The 25,350-nt window shown below is 39.5% G+C and overlaps 3 protein-coding genes across 6 annotated transcripts in view; 1 reads left to right on the forward strand and 2 right to left on the reverse strand.

Annotated features, from left to right (window-relative positions):
• Nucleotides 1-110: 110 nt before the first annotated feature.
• GRHL3 (grainyhead like transcription factor 3) overlaps nt 111-25,350 on the forward strand; it is a 119,102-nt gene continuing 93,862 nt past the window's right edge. For all 3 annotated transcript variants that reach the window (XM_046903613.1, XM_004947905.5, XM_004947906.5), the window contains exon 1: nt 111-1,325. The gene's annotated coding sequence lies outside the window, so the exon portion shown is untranslated. The remainder of the gene's footprint in view (nt 1,326-25,350) is intronic.
• Nucleotides 2,408-4,922, reverse strand: LBFABP (liver basic fatty acid binding protein). Its single transcript, NM_204634.2, has 4 exons — nt 4,805-4,922; nt 3,824-3,996; nt 3,414-3,503; nt 2,408-2,517 (listed from the first exon to the last, which is right to left on the reverse strand). Exons 1-4 carry the CDS (start codon nt 4,869-4,871, stop codon nt 2,467-2,469), a joined length of 381 nt encoding a protein of 126 aa, NP_989965.1. The 5' UTR covers nt 4,872-4,922; the 3' UTR covers nt 2,408-2,466.
• MYOM3 (myomesin 3) overlaps nt 3,978-25,350 on the reverse strand; it is a 28,496-nt gene continuing 7,123 nt past the window's right edge. For both annotated transcript variants that reach the window (XM_025143143.3, XM_046903608.1), the window contains 31 exons: nt 24,645-24,689; nt 24,298-24,438; nt 23,571-23,732; nt 23,137-23,278; nt 22,847-23,046; nt 22,456-22,509; nt 21,899-22,026; nt 21,146-21,329; nt 20,092-20,266; nt 19,347-19,468; nt 18,447-18,634; nt 18,145-18,271; nt 17,501-17,679; nt 17,316-17,430; nt 16,702-16,858; nt 16,411-16,520; nt 15,889-15,933; nt 15,621-15,757; nt 14,327-14,471; nt 12,947-13,006; nt 12,491-12,558; nt 12,090-12,200; nt 11,624-11,711; nt 10,950-10,988; nt 10,307-10,412; nt 9,179-9,342; nt 8,554-8,590; nt 8,415-8,437; nt 8,274-8,329; nt 4,805-7,744; nt 3,978-4,019 (listed from right to left, as the gene is read on the reverse strand). In XM_025143143.3, the coding sequence (XP_024998911.2) occupies nt 7,445-7,744; nt 8,274-8,329; nt 8,415-8,437; nt 8,554-8,590; nt 9,179-9,342; nt 10,307-10,412; nt 10,950-10,988; nt 11,624-11,711; nt 12,090-12,200; nt 12,491-12,558; nt 12,947-13,006; nt 14,327-14,471; nt 15,621-15,757; nt 15,889-15,933; nt 16,411-16,520; nt 16,702-16,858; nt 17,316-17,430; nt 17,501-17,679; nt 18,145-18,271; nt 18,447-18,634; nt 19,347-19,468; nt 20,092-20,266; nt 21,146-21,329; nt 21,899-22,026; nt 22,456-22,509; nt 22,847-23,046; nt 23,137-23,278; nt 23,571-23,732; nt 24,298-24,438; nt 24,645-24,689 (3,608 nt within the window). In that variant the 3' untranslated portion in view covers nt 3,978-4,019; nt 4,805-7,444. The remainder of the gene's footprint in view (nt 4,020-4,804; nt 7,745-8,273; nt 8,330-8,414; nt 8,438-8,553; nt 8,591-9,178; nt 9,343-10,306; nt 10,413-10,949; nt 10,989-11,623; nt 11,712-12,089; nt 12,201-12,490; nt 12,559-12,946; nt 13,007-14,326; nt 14,472-15,620; nt 15,758-15,888; nt 15,934-16,410; nt 16,521-16,701; nt 16,859-17,315; nt 17,431-17,500; nt 17,680-18,144; nt 18,272-18,446; nt 18,635-19,346; nt 19,469-20,091; nt 20,267-21,145; nt 21,330-21,898; nt 22,027-22,455; nt 22,510-22,846; nt 23,047-23,136; nt 23,279-23,570; nt 23,733-24,297; nt 24,439-24,644; nt 24,690-25,350) is intronic.

The following is a 25,350-nucleotide window of genomic DNA, read 5'->3' on the forward strand; positions in this document are numbered from 1 at the left end:
CGCGCGAAGAGGACTACGCGCAGAAAGGAGCAACGGGCGCCAAAACCCGCGCAGCCCTCACTGCGCGTGCGGCTTCGGCGGCGCCGTGCACTCACGCATGCGCAGAGTGCGACCACCAGGCGCTCGCAGCCCGAGCGGGAGGGAACCCCTCCCGCCTTCAGCCTCCGCGCGTGCGCCGTCCTCCGCTCCTGGAGGGGCTGGCTTTTCCCGCCAGAAGGTGGTCAAGCGCGCGCGCCGTTTCTCGTGCGCTGCTGAAGTGGCGGCGGGCGGGGGCGCCGGGGAGGGCCGTGCGATGGCGAGCGGCCTTGAGGCTCCCTGAGCCGAGGCGAGCGGACTTTTTTCCCTTAAGCTGCGTGTGTGACGAGAACAATAAAGCAGGTAGTTCTGTTGTTGACGTGAAACGGTCGTTGTGCCAATAAACTGTCGTTCTGTGGCTGAATTCGTTACCTCAGGCACCATGGAGGGCTGCGTTGCGTCCTGCTGTGGTGAGGGGCTTTCAGATCCACAGACACAGAAAAGAGCCGCTGCTTCTCCCTGCTCGCCACAGGCTCCGTGTGTCAGCGTGTTAACAGGCTGCGTTTGTATGCGAGTTGTAAAAGAACAAGAACGTGAGCCAGGAGAGCGTTAGAGACCAGAGTTATGTGAAAGTGCGTGACACAAAACATCTGTGGCAAAGCAGGAGAAATTCCTCTTGCAGACATGTCAAAAAGCAGTGAAACCAGTGAAGGCTGTAGAGTGTTGAAGGGTGGGAACACCTGCTGCACGGATTTCCCTTCAGAGCTTTTAGCATCGCAAATGAGCAGTTTGAACAAGATCCAAATAGCGACAGCATCAAGATTCTCCTGAAGTCCTCTGCAGAAGATGGCTGCATGGAAGGGGATCATTGCCACGACCCAGCCATAACCTGGCAATAAGATAAAGCTCACAACCTGGCCACAGGCATCAAGTTTGGGCAACTTCGCCTGCAGAACTGTGCTGAGGGTTTTCCCACATCCTTGGTGTCCCGAGGCAGAGCAGTGTTGGACTGACAGGATTGGCACAGTTGCTGGAAATGTGAAGTCCTGATGACTCTGAAGAATTTAATAATTTTTTGATGCCTTCAAATTAAAATGGCATTGCTTTATATTCCATGTACGAATTAATGTGCTTTTAGTACTTGGCATTTTCTACATGTGATATATCTGCAGTCTGGAGCTCAGTGCCCCTTCCTATACTAACAATCCTATACTGAGCCTGAACTTTGATGAGGAGTTCAAACAGGAAGAGCTCATCTTCAAGTGTGCAGAGAATAGACAGTGAATGCCGCTCAGACCTTCACTTTAAAGGTAATTGAGACGCTTATTTTAAAAACAAACACACATACATGCATTTTGCTTTAATATCAACCCTATCTTATGTCAAATCAAAAGCAAAAAATTGTGGTTCTTTATATTATATTATATTATATTAATATATATTAATAGTATTTTACGTTAATACTATTAATATATATTAATATATACAATATATTAATATTATATATTAATATTATATATTAATAACCACTCTAGAAGTGTTCTGTCCAGTGGTCTGATTTAGTTAAAGTCATTCAGAAATAAATCCGATGTCTCTGATTTTGTATCCTGCAACTCACTGATACAGCATTTGATCATTGAAGATCTTCACTGTTCTGCAGGCATGCTGTTAGAAAACTGTGTTGTGTTGTCATTTGTTACTGTGTAGTTAGCAGCAGTTACACGACAATTTGCAAACAGAAACGTGCCTAACTCTTACGTGACCTCCTGCAGTCCTGATGCTTTAAAAGTCTTCTTCTTGAACTTATCAGGGTCTTGGCTTCTGTGCTGTATTTAGCTATGTTAACTCACATGGAATTTAAGGTCTGCAAAAGGGTGCACAGTAATGCCTGCAGAGCAAACACTGTGACAATGCAGAGCGATCCAGGTAGGCTGACTCAAGGGGCCACTTTGTAATGACTGTTAAATCCTTCACAGCTTTTAGGGTGTTACTGCTATTCTCATTACAGTCCAGTGCAGATCAGCTAAACAAGTATCTATTCATTTTTTGCTGAATAGCATATAGAGAAAAGAGTTTTTAGTAGAACTTAGCACTTTACTATGAAAAGGGACTAATGCTGAATATGTTTATTAACTTGGTAAGGAATTCAGAAACATTTATATCAGCATCTGTCCCTTCTCAATGATCACTATGGTAAATCAGCATTTTTCAGCTATGTCCAGCTTTGGTTGTCTGAGAGAGAGACCTCAGTTATTTTGGGTATAGAAGGAATCTGTAAGTGTACTTGGGGAAAACAGAATCCTATAATAATGGGAAGTGATTTTATGTATAAGGATTGTAGAAATCATCATCATTTTCTGTACTGTATACAATAACAAAGATGGACACACCTTATGGAAAGTGTACTTTATTTTAAGTATGTAAAGATGTCACAAAGAAGGTGATCTGTCTTTAAACTCTCTTGCTTCTTCTGATAAGTGTAACTCCACCAAAAGTAATAGTCTGTAGATGACAAATACACACAACTTGTTTTTCATTTGGACTTCAGGGTATCTATTAATAGCTAAGTCATTAGAAGTTTCTGTAATTCATTTATAAATCCAGATTATCACAGAAGAACATTCTACAGAGTTTAGTTAAAGAAATTACAATGCCTGCCTATACATATGTGTAAAATGTTTGTACCAAAGAATGTTTTGGGTTGCTTGCTTTCTTTTTTTCTTTTCTTTTAAACAGAACCAGTTCTGAAGAGGGATGATCTAAATATAAATGCCATTATCAGCTGCATTTTGTCACTCTGTTTTAAGGGGTATAAAGATACACTTCCCATAATAGAAATACATTGTCCCAAATAGTAATGGGTTCTTTTGCGTAGTGTTTTGCTTGGAAAAGTAGCTTGAGATACTCAGATTCATCTTAGGAAGCTGCATGACAAAACACACAACTTTGATGGATTAGCTGTCTTTCTGGTAGTAGTCTTTACCTATGTGGACACTTCTTCTACAGGAATTTATAAGGAGTCTTCCTATCCAGTGCTCAACAGCTAAAGCCATTCACACGTCAGTGCTTAGAATTGTCCCCAGGATAATAATAAGCAACATTTGTTGAAAAAGATGCATTAAACGTGCGAGCAGTGTTTAAAAGAGGGTCATGTAGGGCACCCAGTTTTTATAACAGGAATAATACAGGACACTGGTAGTGTTTTCCACTATCTGTGATTAGTCTGAAATATTAAAATTCTGAATCTGCTGATTTAAGCATCTATTAAGAGTTCTGCAAGTAATGTAGTCATCTGGGGGCTAGTATTCTTTAAACGTATTGACCCTGCACGAAGAGCTGATCAACAAAGAACGTATTTTCCTTCAGCATTTAATAAACCATTGTTTTCCATCACTTACCTCGACCATTTCATTTCCCTTAACTTCTTGCTCATGTGAGAATTTTTCCGATTTGCACACAAGCTTCCCATTTGCCAAGTGCACAGTACACTGTTGAAGCAGATTAAAAACACAAAACATTGGAGATTTTGAAATTCAGGTAGGAGATGGATAGGAAGTGACTCCAGCATAGATAGGAAATAAATGCAGGTCATACTGATGCTTTGTAATTACATCTGTTGATTGAAGCAGGAGTATTTTAGTAAGTTTTAGAAGAAACATTTCTGTTGGACAAAATGTATGCATGTGCTCTATTTGTATTTATTTATTTATTTTTGCTAAAGGAAATGGTAAAAACAAATCTCATTGGTGCACAGAAAGTGAAGTATGAGGGTGAACAGAGAGCTTCACCTGTTTCTGAGATACATTACCTTTAGCTTTTTGCCATCCATAGTAGTAATGTCAGCCTCTTTTCCAAGTGTAAAGGAGTTAGTCACAGTCTGCCTGGGTGTTTTTGATGTCACAACAAAGTCATCTCCTTTTTGTTGTATTTCAACAATAGGCTTAATATCTCGAGCCATTTTGATAAGGTCTTCTGGCAGTGCTGTGAGGAAAGACAGAAGAGGACTACTTCTATTATGAATTTGTGTATTTGTATGAAATAGCAAATCAAGGTGCAAAATGTACAAACCAATAACAGAAAATGATCTCTGAGGTTGAAGGCAAAAGCTGTTTCGGGTTCCTCACTTCTCTATGGACATAGTGTTCCATTCCATCTAGTCTGTATCGGTTTTGGTACTATAATGACCTTAAAGTACTTTATTAATGGGTCTTTAGCATGACTTGAAAGTACCATCTTTAGCAGTAAGGGGTTGGTGTAGGCATCATACTGCAGGACCAGCCTTTTCAACTATAACTGAGTTGTAATTCTACTGAATATCTATTACATGCTTTGAGAAACTCAAATGTGAATGTTTTGCCATGGTTGTCAAGAGGGTATGTGCATTTTTATTTATGTTGGTACCTATGAAATCATAACCGCCAAGTTGATTCTTTATAGATAACTAATCAGCTGTCTCATACATTAATCAGTAGTGCTATAGAAAGTGCCCTCTCTACTAAAGAGCATTGACTATCTGTAAGCTATTAACAAATTGGTTATAGTTAAATGTATTTATAACATTATGTGTTAAACAAAATATGTCATTTTTTTAAATGTACTTATTCTTTCCTAAGGGACTTGTCGTAGTTTCTTTTCTTTTTCAGATCAGACATAATAGAATTACCCGATAAGGAGTAGTTTATCACACAAACAAAAGAAAAAAACAACGTAGAAATACTGTAATAAAAGATGTCTGCAAAGCATGTGTTGCAAACCGAGCAGATTATTTTAGAAGTGACTAAACACTTACCAAGAGCTTTCAGAAATTCTTCATAGTTCTCTTGAGCATAGACCTGCCAGGTGCCACTGAATGCCATTATGGAGGATAAGGTGCAGTGTGAGGGCAGTGCTGCTAGCAGGACAGTGAGAGCTCTCTCTGGTCATTCGGGTGCTATTTATGGAAAGGGTAAGGCCAGACCAGACTGTGAGATGATCAGCTAATTATTAACAGTGAAGTTACACTTATTAATCTTATATTTGCTCTCAATGATCATAACCTCTCGTTCATTCTGCTTTCTACAGAGTCCTACCTTGACCAACTCTTTTGGGATGTTCTGTTTATTAATGGGTCACTGAACTCAGTTATTATACTCAGAATTATTCATAATAGTTGCAAAGCGTTGCATTGGTTAATTAGTTTTATTTTTGTGCACAACTACTTTTAATGTGTTTTCTTTGATTTCTTCAGATAAAATAGTTTAGATGTGAGATAATTACTATCCCATGATAGGACAGTATATACTGTATATGCTATGAGCACTTGGAACTTAAATGGTGGAAATAAAGCCACAAATGCTTCTTCCAAAATTGTGGTACTCCAATTTCTCGATGTCAGAGAAAATCAAGCTGGAGTGGAGCAGTCAGTTATGATTTCATCCAGTAGATGTCAGTAAAGCGTATCTAAATCTGTATTAAATGTAGGGTTGTTTTGTTTTTTTTTTCCAATAGCCACTGTACGCGGGAACATTAAAGTAAAATTAAATATGAAACATTACTTGGAGACCAAAATCAAATAAGTAAATGGAATACATTATTTTTTCTTCTCACCAATTGCACCAAGAATTCCTCACTCAGAGATACAGTGATATTCCTTGCTGTCCGTGCAAGAGTGATTGTTGATTTTGGAAGACGTTCACTAGATTATGTATCTTGCAATTATATTGCTTAATTCAAATGGAGTCCATATCCCAGGGGTTGCTGACCTTCCTAAGTTAACTTTTATTACTCCATACCAATCAGTAATTCTTCTTCTTAAACAGAAGAAACAGTGCTGAACTTTTTCTTACAAATTCACAGTTAGTTTTAGTATGCAATTTTAAAGAAAATCAGACAAAAGAGCCAGATGCCTGATGTGGAGGAAATGTTTATGTTTAAGCCCATTTCTCTTCTGGTTTTTATTAACAGGGAGCATACGAGGCTCTGGGCTGAGAAAACTTGTGCTCTAATTCTGATTAATCAAACTTATGGTTTCAAGAAGACAATACTTTTGTACATACTGTCATCTGTTTTGTTCTTTGTGTTTTCAGAATCCTACCACAGAGCCAGTTTGACGGAAGAATGATATTTCTTTATTCATATGTACATAAACAGATCTCTTCTTCCTAGCAGCATTCAGTCCAGAATAGTTAGCAGGAGGTCAATACCTAACTTGCTTCTTGTGACTTTGGGAAATTTTTATCACTGCAGGCTGTCCATGTACCAGCAAGTGTAACTTATATTTTCTTCAAGGACTCCTCATGTACACATACTAGTCTCTGGGTTTAAAAAAAAACCCTCATTATTTGTGTAAAATAGTCCTAGCAACTTGCTGTAGTTAACTGTGCTTGGGCAGGATTTCCACAATTGGATCTCCGGACGTCCAAACTGAACAATACTGTGAAATCAAAGATTGAGATAAAGCTTTTCTAGTAATCGCTTTGTTGTCCTCTAAAAAGCACTGTTGTCTCTGGGTAGCTAAACTTGACACTGAGAAACCAAGAAGGAAATGCCGTACACTCTATAATGTGTACAGAGCTACTTCGCAATACCAGTCTAAATGCTTTTCTGTATTAATTTTTTATTCTGAATACATATATATTCTAAATCAAGATGCACAATTTTGTAATTTCATTTGCACAGAATAATGCCTTGTTGCCTGAGTAGCAAGGATGAGGTCCTGGTAATGGATAACACTGTATGTGTGTGTGGGGTGTCACCCACATGGCTGTAAAACCTGGGTGTTGATAATGGAGTTATTCTAGGACATGATTATCTGCCTTACCATAGCGCAGTGTGAACAGTGCCTTCCACCTCTGTGGGCTTTCACTCTGCCCTCTTGTGTAACAATTACAGCATGTCAGTCCAGAGGGAAGCTGACCGCGTTGCTTTGCAAAGCTCCAAGCCTTGGGAATGTCGCTGCCTTGTTTTCTTCCATACAATTCATGTTTATGAAGGCCAACACTTGCAGCCTCAATCCACGTGATACTTAGGAAACTTCTGACTAATTTCAAAATGGATGTACTTGACAACAGTGCTAAGGTGTCAGTTTGTAAGTTTAATAACATAGATGTAAGCATTTCTCAGCTACAAGATAATCAGTAACACACAAGGATTTAATACAAAAACCCCCTATACTAATAGCTTGGTTCTCATGTATGTGAACCCTCTGGTATTTCCTACACTGCATGTTTTACAGGGAAGCAGTTTCTCTGTAAAGAGAGCATGCGAGTGAGTGCATGTGCACACATACACTTACAAATGAGAATTGTTTTTTAGCAACCAAGAAGTAGAGATACTACAATATTACTGAAACAAAAATAAAGATATGAGCCTAAGTTTTAGGGTGGAGACATTCAAATGAATCTAAAGGATTTAAATTCCTTTTAAATTCACTGAGATACAGTTGACTCGATCATTTAGGCTTTCTTGTTATGGTCTCACTTGGGACTTCCTTTTCTTCTACTCCGATGGGTATCTCTCCACGCTTATAGACACTGACAGTAACCTGCCCTGTTTCGGAGCCATATTTGTTCTTTACATAGATGCTGTATTTTCCTGTGTCTTCATTGCAGACTTTCTCTATAGTAATTGTGATAACTGTCCCCTTCACATCCATTCTGTAACGATCTTTAAAGATGATAGTTTTCTCATTTTTGAACCAAGTGATTTCTGGGTAAGGATCTCCAGAGATACAGCAAGTTAAACACAGGGTCTATTGTAAAACAAATAGTAGAGATAGATTATGAAGACACAAATGAGCAAGGAAATTCAGATGATGTGATGATGTTAATAATTAAAAATCAAGATCAGTAAAAATCCACAGGAGTTGCTTATCCATAATCTCTTTGTTCTAAACAGATTAGAACAGATTAACTTCATAGTATTCATCAAATAACACATATACTTTTATCTTAGCTCTATGTTTCTTAAAATGAGTGTGACAATTCCTGAAAGGTGTGTGTTATTTAAGATTATTCTTGTTACTTTGCAGTTACACTGAACTTGCTGTCTAATTACGGATCCATGGAAATAGCGGTCCTCAATTTAATGTTATTAATGTTTCTTGCAGTTTCTGTGGAACTAGAAAATTCTTACAATAGTGACTTTGAGTCACTTTCACATCCTTGGTAATAAAATGCCAGAAATGACAGTGAGCATTTAAAACCAAGAATGTTCTCCCCAGCAGTCGTTCCCCTAAATCTGTGCAAGGCCCAGTTATCCCAGTGGTTACCCAACATTACCTTATCCTCCATGATGGTAGCTACATCTGGCAGACCTTGAACAACTCTGGCGCGACCTGGGAATGAGCAAATATGACCTCTTAGTTTTACTTATCAGTGTCCCACTTGGTTTTGTTTGGCAGAAGAAATTCATTTACTTACACTTTTCTGCTATTGCTGCTTCTCTGAAAGTGAAGAGACAAAGACAAAATTATAATGGTTTTATCTATTAGGTATTGTACCGAATATGACGCTCAAAATAGATCAGTTTGGCTGTGAAAATAGTTAGGCAGGAACTTACTTTAGCCTTCTGTGCTCAGCCAGGGCATCTTCAAAGACTGCAAGGAATGAAATAGTTTTAGGGAACATTGCTGTTTATTTCTTCTGACATAGTAGGTTTAATATAATACATCAATGTTGGAATCATAGGTATTTGTGCACAAAGCTATGTGTTATTAACTCTTATTTGCCATAAGAAAAACTGAATCTATTTATAAACTACTGAAGTAAGTGGAGCCTTGTACTTCCTTCCCTCAGGAGGAAAAAATCCTTTGAACCGTTTGGAAAAGTCTCTATAAACTTGAAGCCATGTTCTTTCCAGGATGTCCCCTATATGCTCTGTCAGCCTCCAGGACCCAGATACATCCTGGGAGCAGCTGTCCTCCCATGTCCCTCCTGAGGAGTGCCTGATACTCAGCAGTGCTCCCTAAAGGCTTCAGTCTTTTCCACTGATCCCTTCTCCTTTTGTCTTCCTTTGGCTTTGTTGGGCACTTGACTGTCCTTAACCCACTCTAGTAGCATGCTGTCACAGAACCATAGCCCCAGCTCAAATGAAAGGGAAGAATTGCTGCCAGAGATTTGAAGGAATCTTGGAAAGCAGCTCAGGGAGACCTAATTCCAGTGAAGCAGTTGTTGATTTGGCTTACCTTGCCCAGACAAGTCGGTTGACAACTTGTGAGAGTCATTCCCATCAAATAACTCCAGAATGTATTTTCCTTTGTCTGTATCTGTTGGGTTCAGTATGTGAAGCCAGATCTGATTCATTGTGCTCCCAGCTTTCAGTTTGTCACGAATTTCCAGTCGCTTCTCCCTAAATAAACAGATTATTTAATTTCAGTACAATTTAGCAGACCTGTCTAAATTGGAGTGCTAACTTTCTGTTAGATCTCAACCCATTAGGACAACAGAGTGGGAGTCAGAACCTTGGTCATCATTTTGTGAAGTGTTACGTATTCAGGCACTTGAATATCTCACTGGCCATCTTTAGGTAGTTTGCTAAAGCTCTACAGGTTCTAGAAAATACCTCATAGTTCTTATTTGGGAGATTAAATAAGAGTTAGACATCGTATAACATTGGCACAGACTGCCTAGGGAAGTGGTGGAGTCACCGTCCCTGGAGGTGTTTAGGAGTAGATGTAGTACTTAAGGACACGGTCAGCGGGCAGTGTTGTCCATCCAGTAGATGGACAGTTGGACTGAATTATCTTAGAAATCTTTTCCAACTCTAATGATTCTATGATTCTCTGATATGCATTTAGTCCTTGAACATCATTAAAACTGGCCTCCTGTATGTCTGTAGGATGTGCATAATAAAACGGTTTTTCTCTATTTTACCAAGATGTTATGAGACTAAATGAATTTGGAAAGAGTCACGTTTGGAAAGAGTCTTGTAATGTTTGGGAGCTGTGTTGTTCAGAGTGGGGCAATATGGTGGTTTATGGAAGCATAAAAATAGTAGAAATAAAGAGCTTGAAACGAGAAAATAATGGCTTCCTTTTCTGTTTGTAACCAGGGTTATTATTCCAGTAAAGATGACCAGTTATTTGTATCTCAACACCGCCAGAAAATTTATAATATGATTGTTCATTTTGGAATCCCCAGTTTCAGGATAGTTTCAGGATTCAGAGAGAATCGTGGTTTTCAGCTCTGACTCTGACAAATCTCCCATTGCCTTAAAAAACTGTGGTCTGAGGCCTGGGATACCCAGTTTTTGTGATAAACAATTACAAGCAACAGTACCCTCAGAAGTCTTCCTAGTGCCTTTAGGGACTCACTTGTGAAACCAGGTTGTTTTCATGTAGTCTGTGTAGTACTTGACATCAGTGTAGATTTTGATGCCTTCATCAGTAGGCTGAATTTTCAGAGGTGTAGCAGAAAGAGCTGATGGTATAATCAGAAGACTGGAATTGAAGAGGGAATCCAAAAACATCTGTGCAATTTTATACCTTATACAAAGAAAATCCCAGGCAACCTATCGACATTTCTCTCTGGAGAATGTGACTGGTTGAACGTTGGATAGTATTCTGCCTCTGAAAGGCTCCTCCTTTAGCCAGCAGAGAGCAGAAAAATGTCATCTCTTCTGGAGACCTATCATACACATCTCACAGACAGAAATAGTACAACTTGCCCAAATTCACATAGCGAATGATGTGACAAGGAGGAGGCTGCTGGCACATACAGGTCACAGAAATAATTTGCAAGTGCAGAGGGTTTTGTGTCCCTGGACTCATTTACTGACCACCCTTCTTGGCAGTGTAAAGGTGCTTCTAATGCCGAAGTAATATTAAAAGAGCAGTATTGTACTTGAGATGGTACACACTGACCTCTAGATCCAGGGGCAGCTCCTGTGCTGTTTGCTCTGATCCTGGCACCCCACCCCCTTCCCCTGCTGTTATTACTGAGGAGGAAAAGACATACCACTGATCCTGCACAGCTCCTTGAGAAGGTCTTCAAAGGCTGCAAAGATATAATGACATCTAAGTATCTATAGATACAATATTAAGCAAAACACATCCGATCTCCCAACTTAATTTTCTTATGTGTATAACATATCAGCTATTCATTGTCTTTTTCTGCTGCAAAGCTTACTCGATATGGATTTTTTGCCATTGATTCATTTATTTTTAGATGCTGGTCATTTCTTACTACATTTAGATGTTCCTGTCTTCATTAGCATTCAGTGTGTAATTAAGGCAGGAAGCTGAAATAACATGGCATTTCTTCTGTGCTTTGTGTTGTCTTTAACTGATATTCTGTGGTTGTGGTTCAGCTGTGAATTTTGATCCACTGATGGAGTTGCAGAGAGGAAACAGAATTTTGTTTTCTGGGTGGTTTGGACTGGCTGAACTTCCAGGGCTAAGAATTTGTGGATTATCAAATGAATTCTGGCATGGACAGATAAAAAGAGTAGGGATTGTATACAAAGCACTCTGAAGACATATTCTATTCACTGGACTTTGTATAACTTTTGGAGAATAAGAGATTTTTTTTAAACAGTGCATTTTATAACTCTAGTCTGACTTGAAATACTTTTGATTTTTAAAATGATCACCATGTACACATATATGTATATAAAAACTAAGTTCTCCTACTTCCTTTTATGAGATCAAGTTGGGTGTAGTCCTCTCCTCGGTCATCTGAAACAACTGCTTTGTATTGACCTTCATCTGCTTTGGTTATCTGGCAAATATGTATGTAAATATATAATGTTAAACTAAAAATGAATAAATAAATAAATTAAAACCCACAACAGAATTGTCACATGCCACTGAAACAGGACACAAAAAAGGCAGAGAGATGTGGTTTTCTTTCTTCTTCCAGTTTGTCTCCAGAACAGGCAACCTGTCATGATCAGAAAACCTGAAGAGCTCACACTTTCCTTTTCAGCCCCTGTTAAAAGCATCTCATTTCTAATTCATCAAGCGATAACGTTAATTCTTCTTTCATTTAGTTGGCACCGCCCAAAACACATACAGACTGTTAAGCATGAGGTCAGTGATTATTTTTTGCAAGTTAGTGTGGTCACCAAAGCCACCAAATTGCTTTTCTGTTTTTCACCTTTTCAATATGAAGAGTTCCTATCCCAGTCTGTGGGTCAAACATACCATCTGTTCGGGCTTTCTTATTGAAGAACCACTGGAAGTTGGTGTCCTTTCTCAGATTTGTTGCCTGTTTAAAGTCAAGGTTTAGAAGTTGGGGTCCCAAAAGCATTTTATTTTGTAAATGCAGAGATGTTCTAATGTGAAGCGTCACAGCAGTTCTACAGGATTGCTGTAGAATACTGTAAGCTTTCCTTTTTGTTATAAAGTCTGCTCAAGTTCTACTCTCTCTTACCCTTCATTGGTCTGAAAATAACCATTTGAATGAGCATTGTTCATTCCCAGACCTTAAATTGCACACCTAAAATGTCAGGCTAAAGAAATTCAGGCTGTGCAGTTGCATTGCATTGATGTACATACCTTGCAGGTAATGAGCACTTCACAGTTCTCAGTAACCTTCCATTTCAAATTCTCTACAAAATATGGACCTATAAAAGAAAATAAATATCTTGCTGTGTGACTCCACAGCTCAAGAATGATCTACTGGGATGCCTCCATCTCATGGTGAGCCCTAGCAGTGCTGACTGGAAGGGGCAGTCATGCACCTGATGTGCACCAGACACACAGTTTACATCACACAGTTATTGCTGGCTCTGTAATGTTCTAAGGCATTACAAATGTCCTAAGGCATTACAAGGTAGTGATCTTGTTCACTGAAGAATCAGATCTTAAAATGTCAGTGAATTAATCAACATAAATAATACACTTAGTGAAGATGATACAAGCATTTAGAGCATTTGATGAAATGCCTTTGCTCCAGTTTTGCCATCCTTTTGGCACAGTTCTGGTAAGTCATTAACCTTCTGCTTATCTTACCCTGCTTTTTCTTCCATTCTCTCTGTTTTGCATCAGCTTCCTTTGCAACTGTATCAAAGCCTGTAGGAGCAGTAATCAAAGTCAAAAAAACCACACAAAACCACACAGTTTCTTCATATAACGCTGTAGAGATCCCGCTTATAGAAAACATTCTCATAAAAGCTGTGACACATGTTTATAAGGCATTTCTAATGCCCCACTGAGAACCTTAAATGGGTTCGTACCACCATTTTTGATTATACTGGATAAACAGTATGTAATATTACTGTCATGAAAATAGAAGTGTCTTTGAAGACTTGAGCATTATGCATTTACGAAATGAAACAGGAGTTTGCCCATGCAAAAACACAGGCTGGAAACCCTGAAAATAAAATGTTTTAAAAGTAAGAAGCACAAAATAGGGCAGAAAGCATAAAATTTATCTCAGTTTTGAACAACTGTTTGTACTTAATCATCAATAAAGAAAAATTATCACTTACAGTTCACAAGTCAAACTCATTGTGTATTCTGAAGTTACCATGTGCCAAATCGCTCTATAAAGGCACTTTATTCTCCCCACTGCTTTTAGAGGGTCCAGTAAAGTGACATTTGTATGGGTAACTTCTGTTCACAGAACATGGAAGCTTTGGAAGGTCACTTGAAATGGTCAAACTGTTCACGGGAACTGAAAATGGTGATAGACATTGTATGGGGAAGTATCTGAGAGCTAAACTTCTTGCTTTCTATTTTTAAATAGTTAAAGAGCCTCTCTGAAGTAGCACATACACCCTGCTTGTTTCACCCGGTGTGATTTATGTTAGTCTTTCCATGTTGCTTGGACTCATCTTCCAGTAAAATCGACACTGGTCTCTTTACTACATTCAGTTTGATGCAATTAATCAGCTGTTAAATACTCTGAATTTTCAACCTGATCCTGTGCTGAGATAAATATGTACAAATCATAATTCTCATTGTTCAGTTTACTGCCAAGATATGGATTGTTAGACACAGCAAGATGATATGTGAAACATTTGGAAACAGCAACTAAAGATTCCATTGGATATTTTCCTTCAGCAGATCTTTTTTATTATCAGAGACCTTATTTATAATATCAGAATCTTCAATCTATTTTGAAGAGAAGAGGAATTCAGATTATTTCTTACATGATTCATGGACTTAGTGGGCAATATGGGTGAAAATTGTACGGTTGGACTAGATGATCTTAGAGGTCTCTGTCAACATTAATCATTCTATTATTCTATGAGTTTGTGTGTGCTAAAATTTGTTCTCCACATTCTCAGTGTGTCACTGTAACTGTCAGAAGTCCTTGGGGTCCTTACATGCCTAGGAGAATTTCCACTCAGCATGACAGTCTGTATTTGGTCCTGAATTTTTGCTTACTTTCATCTAGAAGAACAAGGGTGAATTGATTTTTAGCTTTTCCGTCCTGCAGCTGGGCTGTGTACACTCCTTTATCATCATCACAGAAGTTCTGGATTATCAGTTCAACCAGACCTTTTCCTTTGACGAAGTTTATTTTATGTGTCTGTATAAAACAAAGCAGATATAATAAATTCAGTAGTTTTTCCAAGACTCAATCCTGGCACTGCATCTTCTGCAACACTCAGATATAAGACAATCCTTCTATGTGTGTCCTTATATATTTCCCTCATCTCACAGGCACAAAGAACCAATGCATTCTGATATTCTGTATCCTGAGATTCATCTGTTATTTGTGTAGTTGGGAATAATAGAACTTTGCTCTGGGACAGTTTCTGTTAAAACCATGTAACACAATGTCTCCTTTCTCCTTGTGTCTTACAGACTTCTTGACTTACCAGGATCTCTGTGACTTTTAGTACAATGAAAGTAGTGCACATAATTACATATCTGTGGCATGTAATCACATGTTTGGGCAACGATAAATAATATTGCCACCCTCTGTCACCATGCAAGCACTACTGAATCCTTTATACACACACCCTGAAACCTGCCAGACACTCACATGCAAATACCATCATTATGCCTTACTGCCTTGTTTGCTCTAGGCAAATACTATCATTACAAAGAGCTTGGCAAACATTTTGTAATCATGCATTTCTGTGTCAGTTCACCAGTGCAGAAAATATAGTTCTAACAATGGACAAGGTCTACAGTAAGTTTACTACATACTGCTTTAAAACGAGAAAAATAACATTGACAGCAAAAGTCAACAAAAAACACTGCAATGAAATCTTGAAATTCTTTGCACACTCCTGTCCCTTTTTTAATTCCTGCTTTTTATTTACTTGGTAGTTGTTGTTTATTTTTCCCCGTTTTTAATTGTTTTGGGTTGGTTGTTTGTGGTTTTTTTTTTTCTCATTTTTTCGCTCATTTCCTTTCCTTTTCCCCTTTCCTTTTCCCCTTTCTTTTTCCTCTTTCCTTCTCCCCTTTCCTTTTTTCTTTCCTCTTTCCCTTCCACTTTTCCTTTCTGTTTCCCTTCCCTATTTTTGGCACGATGTTAGATCTGGACAGCTTGAGAATCAGACAGTTTGCTTTCTGCCTATGCACAGTGTGAAACCAATCCCCAGAGCCTCCCAAAGACACACATCAAAATGTCTGATGGAAATTTAGAAAATGTGGTATGTGCCCAGTTGGTCTGTATCCCTGTTTGGGAAGGGGAAAGTAAGTCAGAATTAAAAATATCAGAACATACTGGCGTGCTTGTAAGCTCCTTCTCATTGAAGATTAAATGCAGCTCTGCATTTGGTGACAGCTTTTCAACCTCCAACCACAGCCGCACTTCTCCTTTCTCCAGAACATCAACATTCCATCCAGATATCAGCTTTATTACTGGAAAACAAAGAGAACTGCCAACAGGAATTCATATGTAAGCCACAGAATTCGTCTGAGCCCAGACTGTGCCAGTGTACCCCTTTCAAAGTCTGTATGTCTGGAAGTAGCTTATTACTCATTCAACTTACATGGGTTCCTGATTTCATGGCTACGTTTCAGTAACTTGTCCAGATCTGAAATTCAAAAAATAACAAATTGTTTAGATTAGTACAATTAGACAAAAACAAGATCATTATAGCAATTCAATTTAACTTGTCAGTGAGCCTTATTTATGTCAAGAAGATGATAAGTACAAAACATTCCAAACGGAGGACTAGAGAAGGTGGTGGTGATAACTCTTAGTTCTGTCTGAAAAGAACGTTGGTTGTATCAACTCAAGAAATACAGCTGAGAAGTTTTAGATAATTATGACAGTGTATGTGAAGTCTGAACTCTAAAGGAAAAATGACTTTCCAAGATCCTCATAACTTTTCTTAGGAGACTGAAAAAGAAACTGTCCTTTGTCTGTCAGGGAAACATCCTTCCAATGACACCACTATCAGTGAGTGACATCAGCCACCATTCTTTTGAGAGCAGCTTTCCTTTAAACATCTAATACTAGAAAATTATGGCACATCAGATTTTTGTGCTTGTTAATTCTAAGTTTTTACCTTCTTGTGTTAAAGTGCAGCTGGCAGAGATATCATCATCTACATCCGTGACCTCCACTGAATATATTCCCAGATCCTTTTCTGATGGATCTTTCAGTATAAGCTTAGATCTTAGAAATAAAGTAATAATAAAATATTATTTTTCACTCAAAAATTACACTGGTGATTTTTTTTTAATAAAAGAGTACAACACATTTGATACATCTGCAACATCAAATGTAGTACTTGCAGTCATTTGTATGTGACACTGAGGAGCAAGTGTACGTTTCTCTCTGCACATTATCTACTCACTTATTGCCTTTTTCTTCTGTCCAAACTCTGTCAGCATCTGGTGGTCCTTCATAGTCCTTTGACCAGATAAATTCAGAGGAGTCATTCTTTTCAGGAGCTTCAAAAGCCATATAAATGAACCCTTCTTCATCTACCCCGAGTTCAATTTCATTTGTGCCTGAATGACAAAATGTAAGAAAACTTATGAAAACAGATCAGGGCTTAGCTTCTCAGGTTGGATATTAGGAAGAATTTCTTCTCCCAGTGATGATGCACTGGCACAGGCTGCCTAGGAAGCGGTGGGGTCACCATCCCTGGCAGCATTTAAGGAAATGGTGGATGTAGTGCTTTGGGACTTGGTTTAGTCAGCAATATTGGTGGCAGGTGGACAGTTGGACTGGATGATCTTAGAAGTTTATGCAACCTTAATGATTCTATGATTCTGGACATTGGACGTTAAAGCCAGAATGTACAGCTAGAGTAAATTCATTTGGGCAGATTAATTTACTAACCTTTATTTTGACTGGGGCTTTTTCTTACCATGGAATGTGTAGCAAATATTTAATAAAGCAGGGTTTTTTATGGGAGTCAACATAGCATGTACAGACACAGCAATTCTTCGCTCAGTTTCATACCAGGCTTGCTTTTAGCCACCACAGGATCCGAGGGGAGTGAAGGGGGTCCAATTCCAGCCTTGTTCAGTGCTCTTACTCGGAAAATAAAGCATTTCCCTGTGTCTAGGTCTGAAACCTGCAGGACCAGTGATGGGAATTAATAAGTGTTGCGAAGCAATACTTGGATACTGAGTGCATATACAGACCTTCATATGAGTGGTGGCTGTGGACTGCTTGTTTATTTGCTTCCATTCCTCTGTCCCTTCTTCACACATGTCTACATAATACCCTGTAATTGGACCTGCACCTATGTACAGTGGTGCTTGCCAGTGCAACATCAGGGAGGAATCTCTCACTTCAGTGAACTTCACATCATAAGGAGGACCTGTTCAAGGAAGAGTGTGCTGTCAAGCGATGGCATTAAAAGATTTGACACATCGTTCAAGTTTGAAATCAGAAAGCAGAGTTTTATGAGAAGACGTGAACAGTGGGTCCAGAAGCAATGCTTTCTAGGCTAGTTAACTGTAGAGATAGGCTCTAGGAAAAAAATGCACACATGATTTAATGTTATTAGCTTTGGTATAATAATGTTGAGATATTAGAGCTATATTCTTATTTTTCTGGAAACAGTGCTATTAAAAATACCTCTATGTTTTATCAGTGAAATGTGGAAATAGTACCCTCCATCTGAATCAGAATGTCCCTAGAAGTGTCTGTGTGCATTTGTATACTGGGACCTCACCTTATGCAGACCTACAGTCTTGAGAAGTCCCTCAGAGTCACTGAAGAGTGAGAACATAACTAGTATATGTGGAAGTGTTTTTCTGCCTGTTCATTTTGGTAGAGGTACCTGGTTCTGGCATTGTCCATTCCTCACATTTGAACAAGTCGCTGGGTTCAGATACTTCCCCAACACCTGCCATGTTCATTGCACACGCACGGAATTCATACAGGTGGTCTTCCTCAAGGTTGCTAACCTTTGGGTTTAGGAATGCAGAGAAATTACTAGTATGGCCTTGCATGGTGGTAATCTTATGAGAATATGAAGAAAGTTCTGGACTGGGGGAAATAGAAGAAAGCACCTTATCCCACATTATAGCCCTGGTTCCCAGTACACACAAAGAAGGACAGCATTGTATCTGAAACTAATACCGTGTAAACTCGTTGAGGAATTGGCTGAATATTGACTTCATGCCAGTCTAGCTCAGATGCATCATGCTGATCTAGGAAATAACCCAGAATCTTTGTTCCTCCATTATGCTTTGGGGGTTTCCAGCCGATGGTCATGTTGGCCTTCCCACAGCTCAACAGAACAAACCCGCATGGTGCTGATGGGCGAGCTGTGCAGCAAAGGGAGAGACAAAAGGCAGTGCTGTTCAGTGCAGGTTTGGAAAGGTTGGATGTAGTTCTTAGGAATGTGGTTAAGTGGGTAATACTTGTGGTAGGTGGGTGGTTGGACTGGATGATAGAGTTCTTTTCCAACATTAATGATTCTATGATCTAGGGGCTAAAGAAAGGGGGGTACATATTGGACAAACCAGGTTGGGGAAATCTCTATGTTCATATCACTTCTGCTGTGTAAAATTATTTGAATGGGACAAGATTCTTGTTAAGATGTCACAAGAAAAGTCATGGACAGGCTTCAGGGCATTTCATGCATGTTGCTTTATACTTTGCTAGATAGAAAAGATGGAAGCAGTGGGTTGATATAACAGTGACCACTGAGGGTTGGCCACTGACTTATGTGCTGGGGAGGTCTTTGCAAGTTCTCTAGAGTAACTCACATTGCTGATTTCAAGATACCAGGATAACAGTACGTTTTAAATGATCACTTGTACCAGTGCCAAATGAGTACTAAAAGTGTAACACATTGCTGAATCAAAATGCTAATTAACACTGCCCACCCTTGACAAGTATAATTGCAGCGGGATACAAGAAAATTAGTTCCCTGTTGCTTTGCTTATCTGCTCAGTATTATTACCATGATGTGTAATAATATCTGTGCATGGCAGATACGTCTCGGAGGGATTTACGTGCATGCCTCTTACTTACCTATTGCTGGCCTTACAATGATAGGGTCTGTTTCTGGAGAGCTTTCGCTCAATCCTGCCTCACTGACAGATTTCACACAAAAGACATACTCCTTTCCAGGCTTCAGCCCAGGAACAGTAAATCTAGGAGAAAAATTACTGTGTTTGTGTTGATTGTTCACAAAGCAGGTGAGAGGTCTTTTGAATAGATGGGCATATGTTTTAATAAGACACTGTTCCTTGCAAAATCCTTATGTGCCATTACAAATTAAAGTGTCACATAAAATAGTTACTGATAGGTCCGACAGTAAGTACAGATCAGATACCAAGAGGTGTCACACTGCTGCCTGATGCTGTCAGTACAATAAATAGGACTTTTAATGGGCTTTTGGTTGATGTGTGACCCTCACAACTAAGAGAGGTGTTCTAAATACTCTGTGTGTGACACTGACATACTCTGCTGGAAAGCAAACAAAAAAAGTGGAATGTGGCTCTACCAGTCATGCCACAAAGTCTATCTTCTGCAGACTGACAGTCTGTGATGGTGCACACAGATGTTGCTGTCAGTCTGGCTTCAGACACAAAAGTGCGACTGGGCACTTTGGCTGATGAGCTGTGCTTAATGCTAAAAGAGGGCATGGTGTTTGTGTGCGTGCCTGTGTGTGCAGTGAAGGAAGTTCTTTTTTTAACTGAAATATGACTCTGGCCATAAAGAGAGGAATCCAAGCCTGCACCCTGTCTCGATGGAGTACAATAGCTGCACTCACTCATTACACATCACGGGCTTATTGTTGACGGTTTGCCATTCTTCTGTCCCAGACTCCCGACAATATATGTAGTAGCCCAGAGGTTCCAGACCATCCTTTAGTTTATCCCACTGCAAAGCAACAGATGTTTTGGTGTCTCTGAAAGCTAAAACCTGAGATGGTGGTGGTAAAGGAGCTACAAAAGAAAAAATAAAAACAGAAAAATAGTTGTTTATTTAAAAGAATATGTAAATTCAAATGTGTTTATTAAGTGACTTCACTGATTTATTCAACTTTCCCAGAGCTTTGTTTACAAATTAGAGCAAATTACCATAAACACTGTCCTTGTCTACAGACTGTCTGTTCATATTTGTGTCTGTTGTTCCTCATACTCCTTCCCCTGACAGCCCATTGATTCCTGCAGTTATACCCATGTAACCTTCCCTGAATTAAAGGAGAAACAAGACTTGTATTGACTCTCACGTGACACCTCTATGAAATGGGACCTGCTTCACTCTTGAGAAACAAAGGACAGTATTAATGAGCACTGGGGCAGCTTTAATGTGAGAATATATGAAATAGTAAGAGAAACAGCTACTCCTCTCTGCATAATGGAGGCATGGATATGAGTCTTTGCATCTCTGACTGTTGTCTTGTCAGTCCTGGGAAGAAGCCAAAACAAATCGGCCCTCTAATCACTGCTGTTTAATCTGAAGGTCCTAGAAAAGGGCTTCTTCTGCAATCACAGCTGTATTATTCCTTCCAACGCTGACATGTAACCAAGCGCTAGAAGCATGCTTGGATTAAATACAGGCTTCCACTGTCCCTTACTTAATTAAATGTAATTCCCCTACTGTTGCTTGGTTGGATTTATACTGCACTGACCAACTGCGAAGTAATTAAATGAGGATTTAAGGCTTTAAGATGTTTCCTGATATCAAAGCAATGGCTGTGTAACAAAATAACATAAAGTTTAAAGGAGGTGAGGTGGGAACAAGGGGAACCCACACATTCGTTTTGTAGCACATCTCCTGTTCCATATCATTAGTGTAGCACATAGCAGTGAAATAATTACCCAGTTTTGCCCCAGCAGTAATGGGTTCGCTGGGCAGGGATGGCTCACTGATTCCATACTTGTTAACAGACCGCACTCGGAAGCTGTATGGTTTTCCTTTAATGAGATCAAAGAGTGCAAATCTTGGGGAATTAACTGGCATATCCAGATTAACCATTTGCCAGGAGTTGCTGCCCACAAGCGACTGTAAGGAAAAAGGTGATGATTTACAATTCAGAAAAGCTTAAAGCTCTCCTGAGGAACAACAAAGTCAGTCTTTATAGGAAAGTATAGAAATATGATTTAATACAAAGTGTAAATGATCTATTTCTTGTTGACATATGTTATCTTTTCTTCCTTGGAAACAGAAGGTCCCATTGCAGCAGGAAGAGTACAGCAAGTGGGAAATGAGTACCTGGTAAAGTAAATTGGTAGGAGGTACTAATTAACCAGCAAAAGGATTAGGGGGGAATTGGAAAGTGAACTACTGCGCAGTTCTTCACAGCCCTCCCTCATCTGGGAGGCCCATGGGGCAGAAGCAGTCTTCCTGTTAATGCTCTTCTACCATTCTGTGGTGTACATTTTATTAGTTGATTCTTTGTTTTTAGATGGGGGGAAGCCTGGCCCTTATTAGTGGTGACGGCTTATTTCCACTATCCACTCTAAACAGCCACCAGCAATTAATTGCATTCAATAATGATTCCTGTGCTTCAGGCCATGTGAGAAATAAATACCAGGAGTAGCAGCAATTTCTATGTGATGTTATTTTCTTACCTTTTCCACATAATATTGCAGTGATTCTCTGCCTCTTGGATCCGGTTCATCCCAGGCCAAAGCCACATAATCTTCTCTTACCTCAGTTGTGTGAACATTGGTGGGTGGCAGGGGAATCTTAATGTGTCCTATGGGAAGTCAGAACCGGATACGCTTTAGAATAGTACAGTCATGGAATCGTTTGAGTCAGAGGGGATCCTCAGAGCCCATCTGATCCCACTCCCTACAATGAACAAGCACACCACAGCTGCATCAGTGCTCAGGGCCTGATCCAGCCTTCAGATACAACGTAGCAGAAAAATCAATGCTATTTTAAAACAGATTATGTTTTCCTGGTGCAAAATAAGATCCTTAAGTATAAAGGAGGAGACTTAAATATTTTGGGGACAGGAAAACCAAGGTTTTTACAAAAGTCTGTACTGTTTGTGTTAGTTTCTGATCCTTGTGCAGCTTACGAGTAGGTTTTGTGTGCTAGCATCCAGTGTGATATTAGCACTGATCTCCTTGTTCTCTAACTGTCAGTTCTGAGGGAATGGCTCCGTATAGATTGAACTCACCTTCTAGGTCATCCTTGAAAATTTCTATCATCTTGCCTTCATCATATGGAATAACTGTAATGTCAAACGGGACAGTGTTATCCAGCAGGAGATACAGAGCTGTGTCAGAATGCTTGGAGATTGTTGGAAAAGATAGAGATCAAAACTGTGTCATATAATTATATGCATAACTATGTATGATTCATGACATATTCAGTGAAATTTCATGCCTGTAGTGTTTTGATGCTTTCTATTCCAGAATAGTACTGAGGCGGGCTCAGCGAATGAACAGCACAGCAGTGTGCTGCACTGGTGTTTTTAGCAATAAGGAGAATCTGGGCAAACTGAATTCATCTGTACTGCAGCCTCACACTGTACTGAAGGAACAAATTTTCCTGGTTTTAGTACACACCTGTCACTCTCTTGTCCTTGCTGGGGTCATACATTATAACTGGATCACTGGTTTTTGAAGGATGACTGATCCCTGCTTTATTGACAGCTTTCACTCGGAACTGATATGCTTGTCCTTCAGCAAGGCCCAGCACAGGGTATCTGCAGGTTTTTGTAGGCTTTTCGTTGCATGGGACCCAGTTCTCTGACCCAGCAATACACCTGAAATGGAATGCATCCCATGGAGTTCCTTTGTGGTTTTCCCACAGCACGATTATGAGGTTTCTTTCTCTAACAGATTAAAGTACAGACCTTTCAATAAAATACCCAAGGATTGGGCTTCCTCCATTAGCACTGGGTGCTATCCAAGAAAGAATCAAGCAATCCTTATTTATGTCGTGGCATTTCACATTGAGAGGGGATCCAGGTGCACCAGCTGATTCTGCTGCAGCATCTGCAGGAACACCAAACTATTCTGGTTAAGACTTTTTTCTTCTCTGTACCAAAAGCTTGACTCAACAACTTAATTTTAAGTGTGTTCCAGTAATACAAGTCATATTTTCTACATCTTAATTACAATTGAATGTAGGATTTGGACATTCTGTTAATTGTAACAAACAAACAAACAAACAAACAAAAGTACAAAATTGGGACACACTTTCTTGAGAATGAGGCAATGAATTCCTTTATGCCAGAGTATTAGGAGAGAAGCTTTTGTTCTGAGTAGGATAGCATTCTACTATTACCTTGAACAAACACGTAAGTGGTTTGCTCTTTGCATCCACCCAGTGAGGGGATGCGGATTGTGTAGAATCCCTCATCTTCTTTGTAAGCACATGGTACTCTCAGAGAAGCTTCCTGGTCTTGATACTTCAGTTCCTGACGTTCTGAGTTCTGCAGCAACTCACCTGTAAAACATGAAGAGGGTAAAGGAGATCCACCTGAACTGGTGGAGTGAAGATCGATGTATTTCCAAATGAAAAAATGAAATAAAATAAAATAAAATACAAGCAACAAATTCACGGCCAAAAACAAGAGAAATGGAGCCAAAAGAGCAAGATAAGGGCTCTGCAAGGCACTCCTGATAATATACCTCACAGTTATACTCATGGACTCTGATCCTGTTTTATTGCCATCCCTCTGCATTCTCTTTGCACACAAACAGCAGGGCAAAAAGACGGCCCAAGTCCTGAAGAGTAACCCAAGCAATAAAGAGTAATGAAATTAGTGAGTCAGAGGTACTCTTCACAGCAGGGAACAGGATGCTCTGAATTCTGCCATATATTTTAGCAGTTCTACCTGACGATGCAGATAAATAATAACATCTCTATCTTGAGAAGAGCTGAGAGCAGCTCATGAATCCCCAATTCTAATCCCCTCCGGTAAGCATTAGATTATAGCTATGAAATCAAATGGGGTAGTCATATATGAATATGTATTCTATGTGTATAAGTGTAGCTATTGCATACAGACCATCTCTGAACCAGGTAACGTTTCGTTGGTGTTCAAGTAAATCAGAAGTGAAGTAACAGGAGAGGGTGAAAGGTTCCTTTTCTCTTGAAAATAGTGGTTTCAGCGAGAAGGCAAAATCTGCCTCTCTGGCAATAAGGGATCCTATGAAACGAAAATGAAATGCAGCATGAGAGAGACTTCCCAGAGACCTCTAGCTTGTAGCATATTTTTTGTCATGTATTTAGAGGGTAGCTGAGCCTTGTGCTTTTCCCATGCAGGCAGGCTTACAGGAAAAGTCAGAGCTCAGAAAAGAAGAATTCAATTGCTTCAGGAACCAAAAATCAAAGAAATAACTGACATTTACTTACTCCTGTATATTTCTGAATCAAATCCCGACTCCTTTCCATAATATTCTACAAGACAAGAAGGAAATGCATTTAGGAAATCTCATTCCAGTGTTTGTCTTCCCCTCAAATACGTACAGTGACACTCAGCAAACTGCTCTTTTCCCTCAGAGCAGCTCTTAATGTGACCTTCATGGTGTCATCATGCAGTAAAACATGAATTTGTTTAATGACACAGAGGTCGTTCCTCATCTGGAGGGGAGTGAGTCTCCCACAAAATCCCTATTTCAGCAGCTGTGGGATCTTTGGAGGCACTGCCTGCACCACCTGATGTTGCCCCGAGAACTGTTGGTATCACAGCACAAAATGAGATGATTTGGAGCTGGAATCTAAGAATCAATGCACTGAAACAGGATGAAACTGAGATGCTCTCTTATCTCTAAGCCCCAAGAAATGCACATAAAATACGGCATTTTTTTCATTTTGGCAATAGCAAAGCTCACTCATAAGCATAAGACAAGTATCACCTGTAAACAGCTGAAGTGGAAAGAAATAGAAAGGATGAGAGGGGAAGCAAAGCCTCATCCTGGGTCCTGTGAGACCCTCCGTGATATCTTAAGGCACAGTGAGTTATGCTGCAAGGATCGTAGAATCTTTAAGGTTGGAAGAGACCTCTAAGATCATCCAGTCCAAACATCCACCTACCAGCAATATTGCTCTCTAAACCATG

This window comes from Gallus gallus, chromosome 23 (genome assembly GCF_016699485.2).
Source record: "Gallus gallus isolate bGalGal1 chromosome 23, bGalGal1.mat.broiler.GRCg7b, whole genome shotgun sequence".
NCBI classification, from domain to species: domain Eukaryota; kingdom Metazoa; phylum Chordata; class Aves; order Galliformes; family Phasianidae; genus Gallus; species Gallus gallus.